The sequence below is a fragment of the Larimichthys crocea genome, chromosome XIII (assembly GCF_000972845.2).
Source record: "Larimichthys crocea isolate SSNF chromosome XIII, L_crocea_2.0, whole genome shotgun sequence".
Taxonomy (NCBI): domain Eukaryota; kingdom Metazoa; phylum Chordata; class Actinopteri; family Sciaenidae; genus Larimichthys; species Larimichthys crocea.
Window position 1 is genome coordinate 4,525,978 of NC_040023.1, and position 18,120 is coordinate 4,544,097.

General features: G+C 40.6%; 3 protein-coding genes across 3 annotated transcripts; 1 reads left to right on the plus strand and 2 right to left on the minus strand.

Annotated features, from left to right (window-relative positions):
* Positions 1–503: 503 nt before the first annotated feature.
* nudc (nudC nuclear distribution protein) lies at positions 504–7,759 on the minus strand. Its single transcript, XM_019258350.2, has 9 exons — positions 7,542–7,759; positions 5,733–5,810; positions 5,406–5,618; positions 5,230–5,310; positions 5,026–5,139; positions 3,348–3,542; positions 3,180–3,263; positions 2,979–3,097; positions 504–784 (listed from the first exon to the last, which is right to left on the minus strand). Exons 1-9 carry the CDS (start codon positions 7,614–7,616, stop codon positions 733–735), a joined length of 1,011 nt encoding a protein of 336 aa, XP_019113895.2. The 5' UTR covers positions 7,617–7,759; the 3' UTR covers positions 504–732.
* A 981-nt stretch (positions 7,760–8,740) lies between these two features.
* nr0b2b (nuclear receptor subfamily 0, group B, member 2b) lies at positions 8,741–12,336 on the plus strand. The gene is made up of 2 exons (XM_010739864.3): positions 8,741–9,970; positions 10,057–12,336. Exons 1-2 carry the CDS (start codon positions 9,427–9,429, stop codon positions 10,296–10,298), a joined length of 786 nt encoding a protein of 261 aa, XP_010738166.3. The 5' UTR covers positions 8,741–9,426; the 3' UTR covers positions 10,299–12,336.
* Positions 10,535–16,862, minus strand: kdf1b (keratinocyte differentiation factor 1b). Its single transcript, XM_010739865.3, has 4 exons — positions 16,598–16,862; positions 14,719–15,662; positions 14,517–14,603; positions 10,535–12,917 (listed from the first exon to the last, which is right to left on the minus strand). The coding sequence occupies exons 2-4, from the start codon at positions 15,641–15,643 to the stop codon at positions 12,823–12,825; spliced, it is 1,107 nt and encodes a 368-aa protein (XP_010738167.3). The 5' UTR covers positions 15,644–15,662; positions 16,598–16,862; the 3' UTR covers positions 10,535–12,822.
* Positions 16,863–18,120: the final 1,258 nt, after the last annotated feature.

The window sequence follows — 18,120 nt, forward strand, 5'->3', positions numbered from 1 at the left end:
ACTCCTTACACTTTAAGGAAAACGCTGCTCTCTAGTGGTATAAAAGGAAAAATCTTTCCAGCCTGTCCATGGTTTATTACACTGTGCTTGAGTATTTCATTACTACACAAGTAGTTTAAATTAAGTGCAAATGTTTCAGGAGTTAGTGACATGTTTTACATTTAAACTTTACCAAAAAAGGTATAGAAAGCTGTGCCATCCACAGCGGCTCCGCTGTTATGTAATGAACCAGCATGTTTACAACTCCAGGAAAACTTGTTCTCATTGCAGGCCGGTAGCCTTTGGATGCAATCCAAACTAAATATGAGTTCAGTGACTCCGGGAGGGCTGTTAAAAACACAACGCTCAGCCTTGAACTCTTCAAGGTTGTGAAACTTCTAAATTTATAGCCTGTAAAAAACACAAAAGCAAGTAGGAGAAAGAAGAATTTACGTCATGGATGCTTTCCCAGGTTGAGCTGACAGCAGTTCAGTGCAGTAAAATAGACTCGTGCATCACATCGATTTCATTTTAAAGTCATTTATTTAAAAAAATCCAGACACATCTTTAAATATTGAGACAACATGCGAAGGGAGAACATGATGATTGCAGTCATCAACCTTGTTATCGTGACAAAGAACCCAACGTATTATTGCATGAACTTAAGACACGTTAGTCAACAAAACCGTGTGGAGAAAACATGAAGGACGTGAATCATAACGTGGACTCTACGGGTGACTTCGACGGCGAGTCTCAGCTGAATTTGGCTTTAGAGAAATCCATCTCTGGGTGCTGAGCCATGAACCTGTAGACAAGACGTCAAAGATACAAGACATGTTGTCATGAAAGTAAAATGAAGCCAGAGTTTATTTGAAATCAAAGTGGCAAATCATGTTGACCTGCTCTCCCACTACAGATCCTCTGAATGACAGATTGGTGCATCCATTTCTCTGCGTCTTTATTCGATGATCAGTTTAATATGTCTGACACGGCTGGTTTGGTTTTGATCAAACTTTCCTCTTGCTCGGCTTGTCAACATTTCTCTGCTGGGCACACTTTAGCTACAGCACCTCCATCTGGCCAAAGAGTGTATATATACATATATTTTTTTAAACGCTTAAAAAGCCTGATCTCGCTGACAGTGACACCATCGCACAACGCGTTTGATTGGACAGACACAATGTGAACTTTGTGTCAGTAAAACAGCTCAGAGTCGCCGCAGTAGTGTGTTGGTTAACCCTTATAAAACTATACAAGATGCTCAGAGGCGGCTTTAACAAGCTGAAAGAGGAAGTGGAGGTGAACAGAACGGCAGACGTGTCTCCTCTGGTCTGCTCTGAAAGCAGCAGAGGACGAAGAGGGGTCATTTACTACCAGCCGTGATAAGACGGCATCGCTCACATCTGTTTCTGATGTTAGCCCCACATCCAGCTCTTATCTGTGTGAACTACTGCTCTGTGTAATATTTAACATGGCGCGTCACGGGTGGACCACTGACTCAGTGGAGGCTGCTGTGAACAATCATCACACACGTCCACGAGGTTAACGCAGCATTTTAAAATGCAGCTCTGCGTGTTTAAGTGTGTGGAGCAGATTAATACAGCACACCGGTGGTTTTATGTTTTAGCCCATTTACCATCGATGGGACGTACTTAACTTTACGGCTCGTCGTTTTCTTTAAGTGCGTCTTTTGCTCTTGGGACGGCTGATGGTTTCATTTCATTTTAATGCATCAGAATCAGACTTGAAATGTGTTTGAAGATGATCCATCACAGGGGTCTTTATTTATTTCTGTTAGTGTCATTCAGACTCACCTGAACCTTTTAAAATAAGAAAACTCACATTGTGTATCATCATCTCTGTTAATTATTTCATTTGTGAGACTCTGAGCTCTGGTGGAACTGTACTCTTCTATTGTTACTTTTTATTTTTCTTATTTTGGATTTATTATAAAGTGGTGTGTGTGAATGGGTCACACATAGTGTGTGCTTTCTACTTCATCATTTTATATTATTTTATTGTTGACTTATTTAACATTATTTCATTTATTTTCTATGCATTGTTTATTTAAAATTCATATCGTCTCGTCTTCCTCCATTACCGTGTTCTTAAATATTATTTTTCCTGCTTTGTTGGTTCTTTTGATGCTATTTTTGCCAGAGTCTCCTGTTTGTGTCTGTCAAAGCACTTTGTAAACTCTGTTTTAAAAAAAGGTGCTATATAAATAAAGTTATTATTATTATTATTATTATTAAACTCTTTTAAAAAGCACCAAAAAAAAAAAACAATGGATCAGTATCCTGTTCTTAAGTAGACAGTTTGTTATAATAAGATGTTTCTCATCATTACCTAACAAGAAACCTTTCTTGTTATAATATACTATTCATCTTGCTATAACATGAGACGAGTTATTACTTTATAATGTCAGAACATTACGGGTTTTGACACACGTTGTCCTAAGAACGTGAAAACATTTTGTTGTAACAAACTACTCGCTTTATAACCAGACAATCATCCATCATTTCAATCCACAGTGTGACCTTTTAAAGTGCACCAAAAACCACTTGGACCTGTAGTCCAAGCATGAGGTTCGTATTGTACTTCAGTTACCGTGTACCACTATCATAAAGGGAAATGACAGACTATTCAAAACATGCTATGTCGGTATCACTGGTGCTGAGACAGCAACACAAATGACGCAGAGCGAAAGATTACGCCCATTTGCTCGTCGGATGAGTCCAGGTCAAGCTGCTTCAAACACCATACTTTATTTTACCGCCCAGTTACAGCAGGAGAGTGTGGCCTTGAGCAGAAACAGGTAAAACTGGGGACAAAACTAAAACAGACAGCTCTTCTTATAAAACCTTCATACGCCATAAAGCTCCTGTTAAAGCTGACTATGGCTTGGCCAATAAAACGCTGCATCGTCCCACGGAGGGAATTTAAAGCTAAACCGAGCGGGTGTATTCTTTGGCAGCGATATGAGGCTGGAAACTTACTTTTTGAAAATGTCTTGTTTCTTCTGCTCTTCAGACGTCGGCAGGCCCATTGATTTCTGCCTTTGGTCGTACATCATCTTCTCTACCATCCCACGCGTCTCTCCATCCAGGTCCGACAGCTGCTCGGCAGGTAAAGCACACAGTTAGGATGGGCAGGAGGCAGAATACACCTGAAAAGGCTTCAAACGCAACATGGTTTACCTTTGAGTTCTCTGGACAGACTTTCTTGGTGTTGATTTCTGGATCTGTGGTGACAATCTTGCTCCACCACTCCATTTTATTAATCTGAAATTAGAAGAGCAACGTGATGAGACTCAACAACTCTTTCAATTCAATCTAAACAGATGAATTGTTGGCATCTGCTCTCACCTTTTCCAGGTGGACTGTAACAACCTTGCCGTCGTCGATGAGCCAGGAGCTTTCTTCCACCTTCACCTCGTTGTAAAGCTGCCCGTCGATAACAGGAGGGTGTCCCTTCAGGCCCACCTTGATGGAGCGTCTCTGGATGTCCACCACTACGTCCCTCCCCTTAATGCGGAACTTGACGTCAAAAGGCACCGACAGCTGTCGGAGGAAACGAACACGGCGTATTAGACTGATCATTAGGTGGAGTCGCCTGGTCACACTGTTCAGAGCAACAAGATGTTGGAGGATGAAATCATAGCTACAATTCTTCTTCTGGGTCTGAACCAAGTACAAACGTCATGTTTGTTCATTTTTGTTTCTCAGTGGCAGCGAGTGAGGGGAAGGATGGTCACCATTTTATCACTTTTTTTGGCAGCGATGATGTAACGGGTACAGTGGGATAATGTTTTATCTTAGCACCTGCTCTCTCCCTCTCTCCTCATACTGACCCTCTGATGGTGTTTTGACTCAACTGGTGACTTTTGGCCTAGTAACACAGTACTAACACACCCTACTGTAGTGGTAAGACCCCCAGTGTTTCCAGTCTGGAGCTCCACTAACTACGTCACCTTCTCCTGTGTGATTTAGGACTCAGTGGTGCTCATGATTCTGTAAATTGAGGGACATTGAGTAGCAAAGCAAGTTGGCTAGTGTGGCATTTCATTATTGCGACAGCCCTAGTTACTCTTACGAACCCTTTTTCATATATTTATATAGTATGTTAACATTTCATACAGTGATACTTCAATACTCTTCTACTTCAATATACTTGTCACTTCCTCACATTTATATAATGTACAGTACATTTGCACATAGTTTATTATATTTTTGTTTATATCATCTTTCACTTTATATCTTAAAATGTATAACTAATTTAGTAGTCGACGCATCGTTTTGTTTATGTTGCTTTTCTCTCGAAACTGCGGCTGCAGCTTCCACTGCTGCGTCTACATTTCTGTCACACACACACACTCAGAGTAGTGGTAATCGGCGTCAGGCCTGACTGTACCGTAAATGATACTATAACACAGACCTTTCCAGGAATTCGCGATGTTGCGATTTGCAACTTCAGTAAATCCCTGTGAATTCAGGGCGGTATTGCAATTTTAACCAATCACCGCGATTTTTCCGCAACTTCCGAGCAGTACTTGGCGGGTTAGGGACGGCCGCACGGTGCGTGATCTCTCCCCGGCGCTGGCTGGCCCCCGCCAGCTGCATTTTGTCCGCGGCGGCTCTGGGTCAGCATGGAAAGACTCAGGGGCGAAGGTGGCTCACGGCTCGGTCCGCGAGCTTTACAGCAATTTACGTATGATTAGATTAGTCAACTAATCGAAAAAATAATTGGTGGTTAGTCGACTATCAAAATAATCGTTTGTGGCAGCCCTAATAACAAACGCCCAGTAAACGGTACGAGCAAATAATACTGACAAGATTCAAGTGAACACAGCTTTTGACGAATTCAGGCAAAAGTCTGAATGTAAACATGAAATTGAGGAGGTGTGATGTTGAAAATGATCGGGCAAACAAGCGGTCAGGACAGGAGGTGAGGATCGATCTCATGAGGCTGCCTGAGCAGCAAGATGATAAAAAACATCCGCTGAGAGGATTAGTGAACACGTTCGTGAAGTGGAAAGGCACTCACGTCGACTTCAGACAGGGTTTGCGTCCACCTGTAGTTTGGCAGGTCGGCTCCGTTCTCTGCATTAGGCTTCAGTTTATCTTTGTCCTTCTCGTCCTCCTCTCCTTCAGATTCAGACTGGGGAGAAAATTAAGACAGAGTACATCAGCACAATCAGATTTTAGCCGCTCATCGACAGCACAACACTTTCACCAACATTTCACTCACCCCCTTCTCTTTGTCCGCTTTGTCAGATGACTTTTCTTCATTTGTTGTTGCTTTCACCATTTTCTCCTCTTCGTTCTTTTTCTAAAATATATAAAACACACATGAAAATAAATAAACATTTGTAATAAAACAAAAGGCTCACATGTGAGAGAGCGTCATGGTTTTTAGGATTTCACCTTGTCGAGCTCAGACTGAAGTTTCTCTGCTTCTTCGTCCGTCAGTTCCTGAATCCTGGGCCCGTCGTCGTTCTTCTTCTTTTTCCTCTCTTCCTCCTCTAGCTTCGCAGCTCTTTCTGCCTTCTCTTTCTTCTCCTTCTCCTGTTTCACCTGCTTCTCTTTGTTGGCCTGCTGCGCCAGCTTATTGTGGTGTGCGAAAGCGTCTTTGACGAGCTTGAAAGAAAGAAGAGGCCGAGAAAATGAAGAGGCGTGCCCGTTTAACCCGCATAGTGTATTATGTTGCTCTCTGATGGCACAAAAGCTGCAGGTACTCTGAACAGCGCTCACCTTCTCTGGAGCGCCCGACTCGCCGCCGGTGAAGAAATCAGTTTTACGGCGGAGAAAGCTGAAAAATGTGTTTACCAACTGTTTACAGAGAAAGAAGTGAGCATTAGTGACATGACTGGACAACAATAAACGTGCTTCATGACTACTTACTGATGGCTTCGATTAAGAAATATATAGAAGAAAGTCAAAGACTTAAAAGGTGTTAAAGAGTCTGACAGCTGTTTGAATAAAGGAGCTGTGGTGGAGCAGCAGTCTGATGCTAAAAGAGCTGTTTGAGGCCTCCACAGTCTCATGCAGGAGGTGATAGGAGGGCTTTGCTTCACGTCCTCCTCTCCCTCACATCCTCTGTGGAGTCTAGGGGGCAGTCCAGGACAAAGCTGGACCTACTGACCAGTTTAATTTAGTCACTGCAGTGTCACACAAAGTGTTTGAAGTCCTGTTTTGAGTCCTGCACAGCGACTTTGACCCATTTTATACAGGAGCTTTGCGTGGTGCAATAACGTCTGTACTTGTATCTATACGTAACTTGTCATCAGATCAGCTTCATGCATTAGCGTGCATATTAATTTATGTCGTTCCCTTCCTCTATAACCTTCTGTTACTTTTTGCTATAGTTTGATTTGCATTGAATGTGGGATAACAAACTACTTTTTTAAATTTTTATTTATTTAAAAAAGGGACAGTGCATATTAATAAACATTTACACGTAAAATACGCTGGTTTATAGCCACAGGCTAATTTCCAACCGTAGTCCCTTGGCAGGTTGATGTTAAAACATAGGAAAAGGACGACAAAAAAAAAACACATGAGAGGAAAAGAAAGAAAGAAACAAGGCTTACAACAGAGACACATTACTACAAACAGGGACATTGCACATTAACCCAAAAATCTGTATAGTAATAAAAGTTTCACAAAAGCCCGTGACGTGAGTTATGATTGTAAATCTGACTAGATCGAAGCCACACCTTGTTATTGTTAATATACCGGGACTCTTTCTAATTGAGGTGGGTAGGCTGTCCCACAGTATACTACCTCTATATGATAGGACATTTAGGCCAAATGTAGTTTGTCGAAGAGGAACCTCACAGTCTCTGGTGACTCGAGTAGTGGAGTGACTACCCTTAGTTTAATATCATCATTTAGTGGCGGTGGTGTCAGTCCATGAAGGACTTTAAACATCAGACAAGCTATTTTAGACTTCTTAAAATACTGAATAAGACGCCTCATCGTTCATTTCAACTCTGCACATATTTAAATTTAGATCTAGTTTGCATGCTGCTACTGGATGCTTGAATGTCCTTCGGGATCAATAAATCTGATTTAAACAGAGACACAAACTCAGATCCTTCTAGACCAGTGTTTTCCTAATCCTGGTCCTCGGGGACCACTGCCCTGCATGTTTTAGATGTTTCCTGCTCCAACACACCTGATTCAGGTGATCATCAGGCTCTGCAGTGGGCCTGCTAATGAGCCACTCATTTGAATCAGGTGTGCTGGAGCAGGAAACATCACCACCAGGATTGAGGTCTAGAAGTTTCAGGCATTGACACCACCCAGACTGACCCAGCAGCATCTCAGGGACACATACAAATGTTTATATCATCTTCAGAGAGAAAGAAAATGAGTTGTCGGTCACGTGTGTGCCGACTCCAACAGTTAACACCTATTAAAGACGTCATGTTATGATCCACCAAAGCCAGAGGGCGCATTAATAGAAGATAACAGCGTCAGTAAACAGCTGACAGTTTGTTTTTTCACTCAAAGGCGCCGTTTGCGTGTTAGCTCACGTGCTAACCACGTTTAGCTTACCTCCTGCACTCCTCCCTCGTGCTGCTGAGCCATGACGAGCAACATGCCGTCATACTTCTCTTCATCGTCGCCCATGTTTGTTTGTTTGTTTGTTTGTTTGTTTGTTGAAAGGTTAAATATAATATGAGCGCTGAGAGGACAAGCAGGAGGAAATTATTCAGGGTTAGTGACAATGTGCGGGCCCGTACAGTCACGCTGCTCACTTCCCGGAAACAAACCCCGCCCACGCCGCTGGTTTTGACCAATCGGAAGAGGAGGTTTTTGAATGACAGCCGACGTTATCCAATCAATGAGAGGATTGGGTCAGCGTGGACTGAGAATTTTCTAGATAAAATTACAAAATAAAACCGAATTTATTGTAAATATAATAAATTAAATTAACTAAATGAAAGTGATAATTAAAAAAAAACTATTAAAATGGTGAAACTGCGGATTAATTTACATTTACTCTGAACCTTTATAATCAGCATAAATAAATAAATAAATAAATAAATAAAAATAACTATAATGAAAAATATTTTAAAAAAACAAAAAAAAATACTGCTTCCATTGTGTCAGAATAACCATTTCAGATGGAATAAAAGAAATTACTACTAAATTTATTGTGTTTATTTATTTGAATTATAGTATTTTATAGCTTTAAGGGCCACAAATAGGTTTTTATTTTTATTTACTTTTAGAAACAAACTGGAAACCTACAGATGTCCCTAATCATAATAATGACATGTGATTTTTTTTTTTACATATAATATAATTATATATATATATTATTATAAGATATATATATATATTATATATAATAGTATATAATATATATAATTTTTTTTTTTACATATAAATATTTTTTTTTTATGTAATCTATAATCCTATTAAACAGACAAAAGCAACAACCTTGTGTTTAAGAAATTGAATTTTGGGCCTTTCTGCCTGATAAATGAGTCTTTGGCTCTTTCCTCTTTTACATTGAGGTGATTGTACAGGTTTCTATTTCTATTCTGTCTCACATGTCTGTTGCTCCATCAGTGATTTCACAGCAGGTAGGCGTTTGCCTTCACCTGTTGCATGCAAAGTGCCTGCTGGCATGTTGTCGCTGACAACATTAATTAGCATCATTGGTAACACATGTGTTTGCCTACTATTTCATGTCAAAATGGCTGCTGTGAAAAAATGTAGTATTTAGTATTCATTTCAACTTTAATTTGAGCAACAGCAGTCTCAACAGGTGGTAAATCATTAGTAAGCTTGTAGCATGTGAGTTTTTATACCATATGCAATTTTATGTTGGATATATTGATACTAAACTATATTCATGGCTGGTATTTTCACTGATGATTAATCTAGAGTGACATATATAGGTGCTACAGGGCTAGGGTTCACAGACAGACAGACTGTGGCCTAGATTACCTATCTATGACCTGATATGTATATGAGCTGATCTCACCATAGAATTTGTGGTGGGTAATTTAAATACCTGAACATGAAGACGTGCATGCCCCGTTACTAACGGGTCATGCACGTCCAAGGTGGCAGTCTGTGCGTTGACCCCGTACAGGCTGAGTTAATGACTGAGGCAAACATGATAAAGGTCATTCACCCCTGTGACTTCTGTATTTCACGGCAGCTCAGTTTAACTAGCCTTATCGCCGCCACGTGGAGGGAGCCTTGATCACACGGCTCGGGAAGTCCACGGTCACTGCTTTTTTTTTCTTGTTTTTTTTTTTCTTCTCGTATGAAAGGGCTTAAAGAAGGAGGGTCAAGGCTGAGCTTGTCGAGAGCAGGTGACATCCTGATAAATAGGGCCGTCTGAGCACTATGTGACAGTAGTCATGCTTTTTCTGGAGCTTACTTTTTGAGAGCATTTTCTGCGGATACGTCTTCCTTTATAATGTTTCCTCTGGAAGAGATTACACATACCACTTGCACGGGTTACCAGGATCAGCATCCTCACACTATCCTTTACAACATCTTGAGCGGGAAGGAGAGCGGCTACCTCAACACCAAACTGAACCATCACGCCACAGCGCACAACTGCCACTGTGAACAGAGGAGGACGGTGTGCCTCAAGTACCCGAAGGCCACCTGCCAAGTTGCCTCCAGCGTTCTGGTCAAAACCATCTGCTTTGTGAGAAGTCTACCATCCTTCAGTCAGCTTCCATCAGGAGATCAGTCACTGTTGTTAAGACACTGCTGGGTTCCTTTATTTCTTCTGGGACTTGCTCAAGAAAAGATAGTCTTTGAGGTGACTGATGAACCAAATTCAAGTATCCTTAGACAGATCTTGCTCGGACCACAGCTCACTGAAAGGAAGGCTGACCGACCAACACTCGCTGGAGTCCACAAACTGAGGACTTGCTTGCATCACATCTGGGATCTGGACCTCAGTCCGAAGGAATATGCATACCTGAAGGGTGCTTTGTTGTTTAACCCAGGTAAGACACATTTTTTATTAGTTCAAGTTCTAAAGCCATGCTCGGATATGTGAGCTTAATCAGAAACTCCCCTTCATCTGTTACAGCTGTTCATGGACTGAGTGCCTTGTTGCTCATTGAAGGCCTCCAACAGGAAGCTCAGAAAGCTCTCCAAGAGATCATCCATGGCCGGCACCCAGAAGACACTGTTTTCTTCGGCCACGTCCTCCTAGCAGCCTCCACCATTCAGACTGTCAGCCACAGCCTGGTCACAGAGCTCTTCTTCAAGCCTGTTATTGGCAACACAAATATGTTACATTTATTAACAGACATGCTGTTTGTGCAATAAGATCCCAGGGATAAAGCTTCAGCTCTATGAAGTCATGGTTTTATTAATTGTTTAATGTCTGTGAAAGCATAAAAATCAACATGTTGATCCTATTGGAGGAGCATTGCCTGATCTTTGAAGAAAAAAAAACTTTGACTCCCTCATGTGGCCATATGTGGCAAACAAAAAGCAAACAAACTCTTGTTTTGTTTCACTTCATTTATTTTATTTTATTGTTTTTATAATGACACACACACATTTGCTGATAATATAAAAGTACCATACCTCGGTGAAAGACCCAAGCAATATACCTTCAAATTTGACAAAATCTAGCATGCTAATGAAAAGAAAATGCTATGCTTTAGCAGACAATTCAACCAGTTTAGTGAAATAGGACGTATATTACGATAGGTACAGTTAACATGACACAGACATATTAGTCACTTTCTAAATAGTCGAGCTGGTTTTCCAACCAGAGCAACCAGTTTCACGCCACCATGGTGTTGCAACCGAATTCTTGACACTGTTATTTAAGATATCCATATTACCTCTTGTCGCAAACATTTATTCTTTGCACTTAGAATTAAAATAGGGCACACGAGGACAGATGTAATCTAGACCGCTAAACCACACTTTTACAATATACCCATGTGCATTAACTGAAGGCATTACAATAGGGCCCATGACCAACAGTAACCATAATCTAACGCTGATAATGAAAACACGGAGCTGAATACATTCCACTGAGTCAGCTGGACAAATTCGCATCAGCACCCAGGAGCAAACACAGCAAAGCACGACGACAAACATTCACTTCATGAGTCAGTTTGGGTATAATGTCACTAATAAATTATAGTTATAGTACGTGATAAAAGCTAAACTATAATTGCATTTCACACACTAGCTTTCAAAACATCAAACACCCGGTTAACTTAAAACTTAGGAGCTATCTGCTTCATATGAGTTTCATAGTAATCTGCTTTGTGAAGAAAAGAAATCACACTCTATATACATAAACGTCATTAAAGTCACAATAGAAAAAAACCTGAATTTTAACACACAAACACACAAAAAGAAAAAGTCCACCTACTAACTTCTTTGCTTTGTTTCTATGGTTAGAATCATTGACTGTATATAAAGATGGACAACGTGACAGTGAAGCCAAAACATTCAGATTTAGGTAGTTCTTATTATGATATGTCTGGTTTTAATTGGTTATGTGATGCTATAAAAAAAGGGGACTTTCACGACTTGACTGACAGCTGAGCCTTGCTTGCGTTCGAGTCGGCAGGATTCATGGGCGGGACCGTGATACTGCCGTGACAACCCCGATCACCACTGCGCAGACTCTGGCTCCAAAATGACATCACTGATGCAAAATGGCACTTCCGATAGTTTGGGAGGAAGTGTAGAGACGTCGTCCATCTTTATATGTGCCCATGGTCAGAATGTGGAAAATTATTCTCACATCTGTATGGTAAATGTTTTACCATACAAGCTACTGCAAGCAGCTAGTCAGCTTAGCTTAGCATAGAGACTGGAAAGAGTGGGAAACACTTAGCTTATCCGCACATTTGACGCTCACAGAAATACAACAAATTGTGGCCCAGATACAGGCCAGTGCGTAACTTGCAGTAAAGCAACAACTTGTCGTTTCACACTTTGTTTTTGTACAAACTAAATAAAACATGAATCGGCCTTTAAAGGTGTTGCTAGGCAGGTTTTGTAACCTTCGGACAGAACCAGTCTATATGCTAAGCTAAGTCAACTGGATGTAGAGTCTAACTCTCCGCAAGAAAGCAAACAAGCCTGTTTCCCAAAATTCACCCCCAGACACGCAAAAATACTCCACCCAATACTACAATTACAGCATTGTATAAAACCTCCTTTTTCTTCCTGCTAAATATTGTTACTTCATCCTTTTACACTTCTACCACTTTTAGGTACAAACAACGAAATCTATTAGAACATAATTTCCTCTCATTAATCTAAAATCATTCATGTACATACGTCATATATAACCTCTGAATTAAACTGAATACACACACATTCGTTTAAAAAAAGATGATACGATGATGAAATGTGCCAGAAAACTACAACTACATCCAGAAGTCCTTCGCAGCACAACAACAGCACAATAATCTGACCGGAGTCAGGTTTCATGAACATTACTCAGTTCTCCTTCAAGGACGGAGAGGACGGTTAAATCGTGATATAATATCTGAGAGCCATCAAGAGCTGCTGGTGATTTCTGCCTGCAGGGGAAGTTCTCAATAAAGCAATCCTTCAAATATACACATAATATCTATCAACCATAAATATCTACACACAGAGCCCTGAGTTCACTGAAGTCCTTCAGACAATGTGAATCGTCACATTTTCATGGCTTGGCTTTGGAAACAGCAAAGCCGCAAGTCTCTACAAAGAGCTCGGCTCAGCCAGAGACTCCTGTGCAAGTAGTGTCGCCTTTCAACGTCCCATATGTGACCTTGTAGACACAATATGACAAATTATTCAAGCATGGATTGCCAGGGTGGAGCAGGAATCATGTTCTCACAGAGGTGCGAATTAGCGGGACACCTGAGGAATTAGTTTCTGTGTGGGAGGGTGAGTAGCCTGTTGGAGAAGTAGAAGTATGACCTATAAGAACAAAAAGAAAAAAAGACACGTGAGAACACGGGAATTTCTCGGCATTCGTTCACGAGAGTGAGCATTAATTCCTCTCACCTCTCGCCATCACAGTCTGCTGCAAGTAGAAACCATTCACGCTCAATCGATTATAAACTATTTTAACAGAGGTACGCTACATTACAGAAAAATAGGACATAAGAAGAATATGAAGATGCTGAGTTACGTGTTTAACGTGAATATAATGTCGTGTTTAGCTGCTCGTGTAAAGGGAGTACTTAGATATCTGTTGTAGTCTCTTCACAGAGTCTTTGCAGATGTTTTATGAGGAAGGAAAGCATCCAACACACTTGTCACACCTCAGGTATCCACAACAACAAGTGAGTCACACCTAATATAAACAGAAACTCTGTTTACAAGAAAACTCAGGTCACCTGTAAGAATCACAACTCCATAATCTGCTCAAATTTAAGTGCTTAATTTAAACAAAGGACTAACTAAACTAAAATACGTCACTAAAATAAACTACAGAGCTGTATGCCAATGTTTTTTTTCTTGTTTTATTCGGCACATATTATTTTAGCGCGCTGATGTTTCAGTAGCAGTAAAGAGTTTTCCCTCACTCTGTTGCACCTGACAGTGTGACGTCGCCCTCTGAATAATACTCTCTCAACCATCTCTGTGACCATCATGAACAGAGCTTTTCTTTTTAATTAAACCATTCACTCTGATGACACATCGTGTGAGCAGGTGAACACATTACATTCAAATTGAAACAAGCCGTTCATGACAAATTTGTGCACAAAAATACTATTAGGAATATATATGCATGACCAAGAGAAAAATGTGAAAAATATGTCATTAAAAATCTAATTCCCAAGGGAACAATAACCCAGCAACACATGACAGAGTCATGTCCTCATTGGTAGAGAGATTTGTGTCTTTTGTGTCAATCAGCTTTGGACTGTTGATTCATGTAAGGTCGGGCATTACAGTCATGAATCTGCACGCCTGCTACTTATTCTCAGAAAAAGTATATCATTTAAAAAAAAAATGCATTGAATAAGTTGATTTTCCTGCAACTTTAATTGTGAAACTTACAGTTAAAATTCAGACTATTTGTCTCATGAAGTGGTTCTCAAACTTTTAATCAATCATTAGCACTGATGGGGGAAGCAACTAATAAAAAAGGATCCATGTATAATTTTAGTGAAATAAAAGTCAGCATGATAGCATACACTTTTTTGTTTGTTTATTTTCCTACATAAATCATATTCATTTAACTTATTTTCACTCGAAGATTTTCCCCTGTGAAACCAGTGTTTCCAGACTATGTTTGACGCAAACAAACCAGTCTACTGTTGGCACAAACAAATATTCGTGGTGGACTTCCTGATTACTAGAGCCGAGTTATGGGAAGCAAAAAGCATGCACATTTCAAAGTGAGCGAGCAAACCGCCGGGAATAAAACAAATGAATGACACTACATCAAACGTTCATGAAAAAGAAGAGCATATGTTACAGTGTACTGTGTATGTTATTACTAGAATTATTGCTGTCATTATTTAGTAATTTGCTTATAAAATTAATTGAATTGGACAGATTTCTTACCTCCATTGTTCCTCCAAATGTCTCTGGCACACTTATCAGAGGGGGTCAGTTCTGATATCTGGATGTTTGGATTCGATTTGTAGTCATCTTCAGGAAACAAGAAAAGGACAGTGATGGTTACTGGATGGTTAAAAAAAAGCAAAAAAAGCAGCTGTGTGGCATTTTTTAGAGGAAACACAGAGTTGAGAAGTGAAAAACTTACTGTTGTTGCTGAACGAAAAGGAACCGCTCTCCCTCATCGTCTCATTGCCGCTGTCCGACAGCGTCCTCTCCCTCCTGGAGACGGCCGGCTTCTTCTTCGTACTCTTTCGAGTGCTGATGCGGATGATGCCGCGCACCAGCCGACACTCGGCCTCCTGCTCGTCCATTTTGTGCTCCTCTGCCAGCGAGTTGATGAGGTGGTTGATGGCCTTGCTCTTCTTCAAAAACACAGAGTCCGAGGTGCACCTGGCCAACTCCTCGATCTGATATTCAGAGTAGAGCTCCAGCAGCTTCTTGGTGATCAGAGAATCAACGTTCTCCTCACCGTCCTCCCAGTCATCAAACCTCATGGACTCGTGCAGGGACGCATGGCTGGGCTGTGTCGGACCACCAGGTGGAGGCACATACGATGGAGATTTGGTTTCAACATCTAAATACTCTCTTGCACTGTCAATTTTGACTCCAGCGATGCAGACGTCCCCTAGCCAGTCTCCGGCGTCCTCTTCTCCTCCTGTGTTCACATCTTGAAGGCTAATCTCCGCTGGTTTGTCTGAGGAGCTCTCGTTCGGCGCCAGGCACGGAGCGAGGATGGAGCGCTGGCAAACTCTATACAGGCCGCAGGTTAGTACGCTGCATATAAAGGTCCTACAGCTCCTTGGAGAAGCGCAGGGGTTGCAGGTTTGTGTGGCAGAGTGAGGGTCAGCTGAGCCAGGAATGAAGCCAATGGTCTCAGACTCCTTTCCATTAGCATCTCTGAGGTGAGCTTTGTGGACTGTCTTTGGCTCCGGGATCGGGAGCATGTCTTCCACTGGGTCCACGCAGCGCTCCTCATAGGATGACCTCTGGCTGCTGCTCCGGCTGGTTCCATACCTGTAGCTGCCAGGCCCCGAGTTGTGTCTCAGACTGCCAGTGTTGCCAGCAGACATGACGCAGTGACTCCAAGTTCTGAACAAACGTGAGATAAAATGAGGTCAAATGAGGTGTAACCAAGTGGGAAGACAGTATCGAAATAACATCACTTATTATCAGTCCAATCTGTCAGAAAGAAAAACCTAAAATCACTTGAAGCCACCTGAGGGCATCTCCCTTCAAAACAAATGTGAAACTACTATCCCCGGGTGGCAGGTAAAGTAACCAAACTGGTTCTCGGGAGGATGTGGCATACATTCAAAGACAATATTCACATGTGTATGATGTCATGGAGATTGATAAAAAATAAACTACATGTTTAACTAACTACGAAGAAAAAATATTTAAAAAAATAAGAAAAACAACTACACACTGCTGCATTAAACACAGACAACACATTTATTTTTAATTAAATTGAAGGCTGAAAAGACCTGAAGAAGAACCAAATAGGTGTTTCTTTAAACATTTTGAATAAACAAACAACATGGATTAAAACCCCATCATCTAAACTTATTCAGCCAATTAGTAATTTGATAATAAAGCTGTGTAAAAACACATTTTCATGACAGTAAGAAAGCACTGCTGTAGGTTGCATGCATGCCGAATTGAAGCCCAAATCTATTTGAACCTGAAGATATGTTTGGTTTATGATTTACCTCTTATAAATATCAATTAAAAACATAATAAACTTTAAATTCTCATATTTTCAAATGGGGTCTGGCGCAATGACGGCATGTGTAGAAAACTGTTTACAGTAGACATTACTGTGCAGTGAGCCGATAAACGAACAAGCATTAAACATTAAACATTTACCCAGCAACATTTGTCATAATGTGTCATAATTTGACACACATTAGGTCACGAGCCATTCCGTATATCAAAAATGATTTTCACTTTCATGGCGACTTTGTCACCGAGGCTCTTTTCCTCCATTAGAGGACTTAGGAACTCCTCACTAAACATTTACTCACATTTAAACACGGTGCGTCCACCAGATGACTCCTGGATTAAAGCTGTCTTCTCCACCTAACATTCAACATTTCTGTTTTTAATCCATTTTGAACGACCGGCTCGGCCACAAAATGCCAGTTTCAAGAAAGTTGTGTTTTTTTTTTTTTGAGACCAAATCCGTGTACCTGAGCGTCAAGGTGGAGGAAATGCACCAGGTGGCTACAACAGGAAGGCTGGACTTCCGGTTATGACATAAAAATAAAACGCAACTTCAATTACTACTTTGATTTTTAGCTTTAAATTATGTTTTTTTTTAATATAGGCTATTTACAGTTTCAGTAACAAGTCGTTAAAGTATTTAAATCACGTAGCGACTAGCAAACACAACATTTACTTACTACACATATACTTCACACTTTTATTTTGATATTTTCTTATATGATTTCCGGTGCCGAGTTCTGCCTACCTACCGGGAAGTGCATGCCCCCTCACGGGAGCGCGCACAGCTCTGGCGAAAACAGCACTCATTGTAATGATTTCCAAGGCAGAGTGTATTTGTTTAAAACTGATGTAATCTTCTTAGATGTGTTAATATGTGATAATAAAATGTTCTGAAGTCTGGTTTATGAACGTTTAGTCAGTGTTTATTTAGTTTAGTAACCAAGTTGTCCTTTATTTAATGTGTTTCCTGTATCCAACATGCCAGACTAACATCCCATTGTGTATTTCAGTGTGTTTTTTGTGTGATTTGACTGCCTGCCTGTTTATTAACTTTTGTATACCTGGAGAGAGAGTTGTATTCCCTCTTATCTTTGGTATTACATTCACATTGTTAAGATGTGATTTGATTTCCGAGGGATTAATGAGAAAGTGATATAGTGCAAGCTTGATTCAATGTTTATCTGCTGAGAAATGTATCCTGTACGACTGCCTGGTGGAATCAAAGACATGTGATATAATAATAATAATAATAATATGTATAACAAGGAGTTAAATGAGATTAAACAAAAATGGCACACATCAATTTAAATGTTATATATTTTTTACATTTCATTGCTCTCTGCAAGCTCTGCGATTATAGACAAGCAGGCAGACGAGAACTGTTCAGTGATTTTAATGGCAAAAAGAAACAAACAAACAAACATATATAAGATTACAGGTAAAGGCAGCAGCAAAAAATCCACAGGATACCAAGAAATGGGCAGGTAAGAGGTACATGCAGCCAGGTTTCGGGTTCAGGCGGCTGGAAGGCATGAAGCATAAATCAGAATAATTAAAAACACTCAGTAAAGACACAACAAATCGAAGTGGTGTTATCAGAACATACTTTATTATTAGTCATATATGTGCATGATACAAATGATCCAACATATACTTGACAAATACAACATATACTTGACAATAACCCGACAAAGAAGACTATATTGTTTTTAAAACAGAGCTTCCTATGAGTGTCTTGTTTGAGCCATGCGCGCTCCCGCGACGGCAGTTCTCTGCAGGGTGGCAGAAGTCGCCGTAACACCTGTCATAATGCCCCCCTCGC

Bases quoted from the DNA above. Each gene is read 5' to 3' on its own strand.
- nudc (XM_019258350.2), bottom strand. From the start codon at position 7,616: ATGGGCGACGATGAAGAGAAGTATGACGGCATGTTGCTCGTCATGGCT. The intron at 5,619-5,732 runs GTGAGCGCTGTT...CTTTCTTTCAAG, and splicing joins AGTCGGGCGCTCCAGAGAAG to CTCGTCAAAGACGCTTTCGC. The intron at 3,098-3,179 runs GTAAACCATGTT...CCTGCCGAGCAG, and splicing joins TCTGTCCAGAGAACTCAAAG to CTGTCGGACCTGGATGGAGA.
- nr0b2b (XM_010739864.3), top strand. From the start codon at position 9,427: ATGTTTCCTCTGGAAGAGATTACACATACCACTTGCACGGGTTACCAG. The intron at 9,971-10,056 runs GTAAGACACATT...CATCTGTTACAG, and splicing joins TGCTTTGTTGTTTAACCCAG to CTGTTCATGGACTGAGTGCC.
- kdf1b (XM_010739865.3), bottom strand. From the start codon at position 15,643: ATGTCTGCTGGCAACACTGGCAGTCTGAGACACAACTCGGGGCCTGGC. The intron at 14,604-14,718 runs GTAAGTTTTTCA...TGTTTCCTGAAG, and splicing joins CTTTTCGTTCAGCAACAACA to ATGACTACAAATCGAATCCA. The intron at 12,918-14,516 runs GTAAGAAATCTG...TTGTTCTTATAG, and splicing joins CATTTGGAGGAACAATGGAG to GTCATACTTCTACTTCTCCA.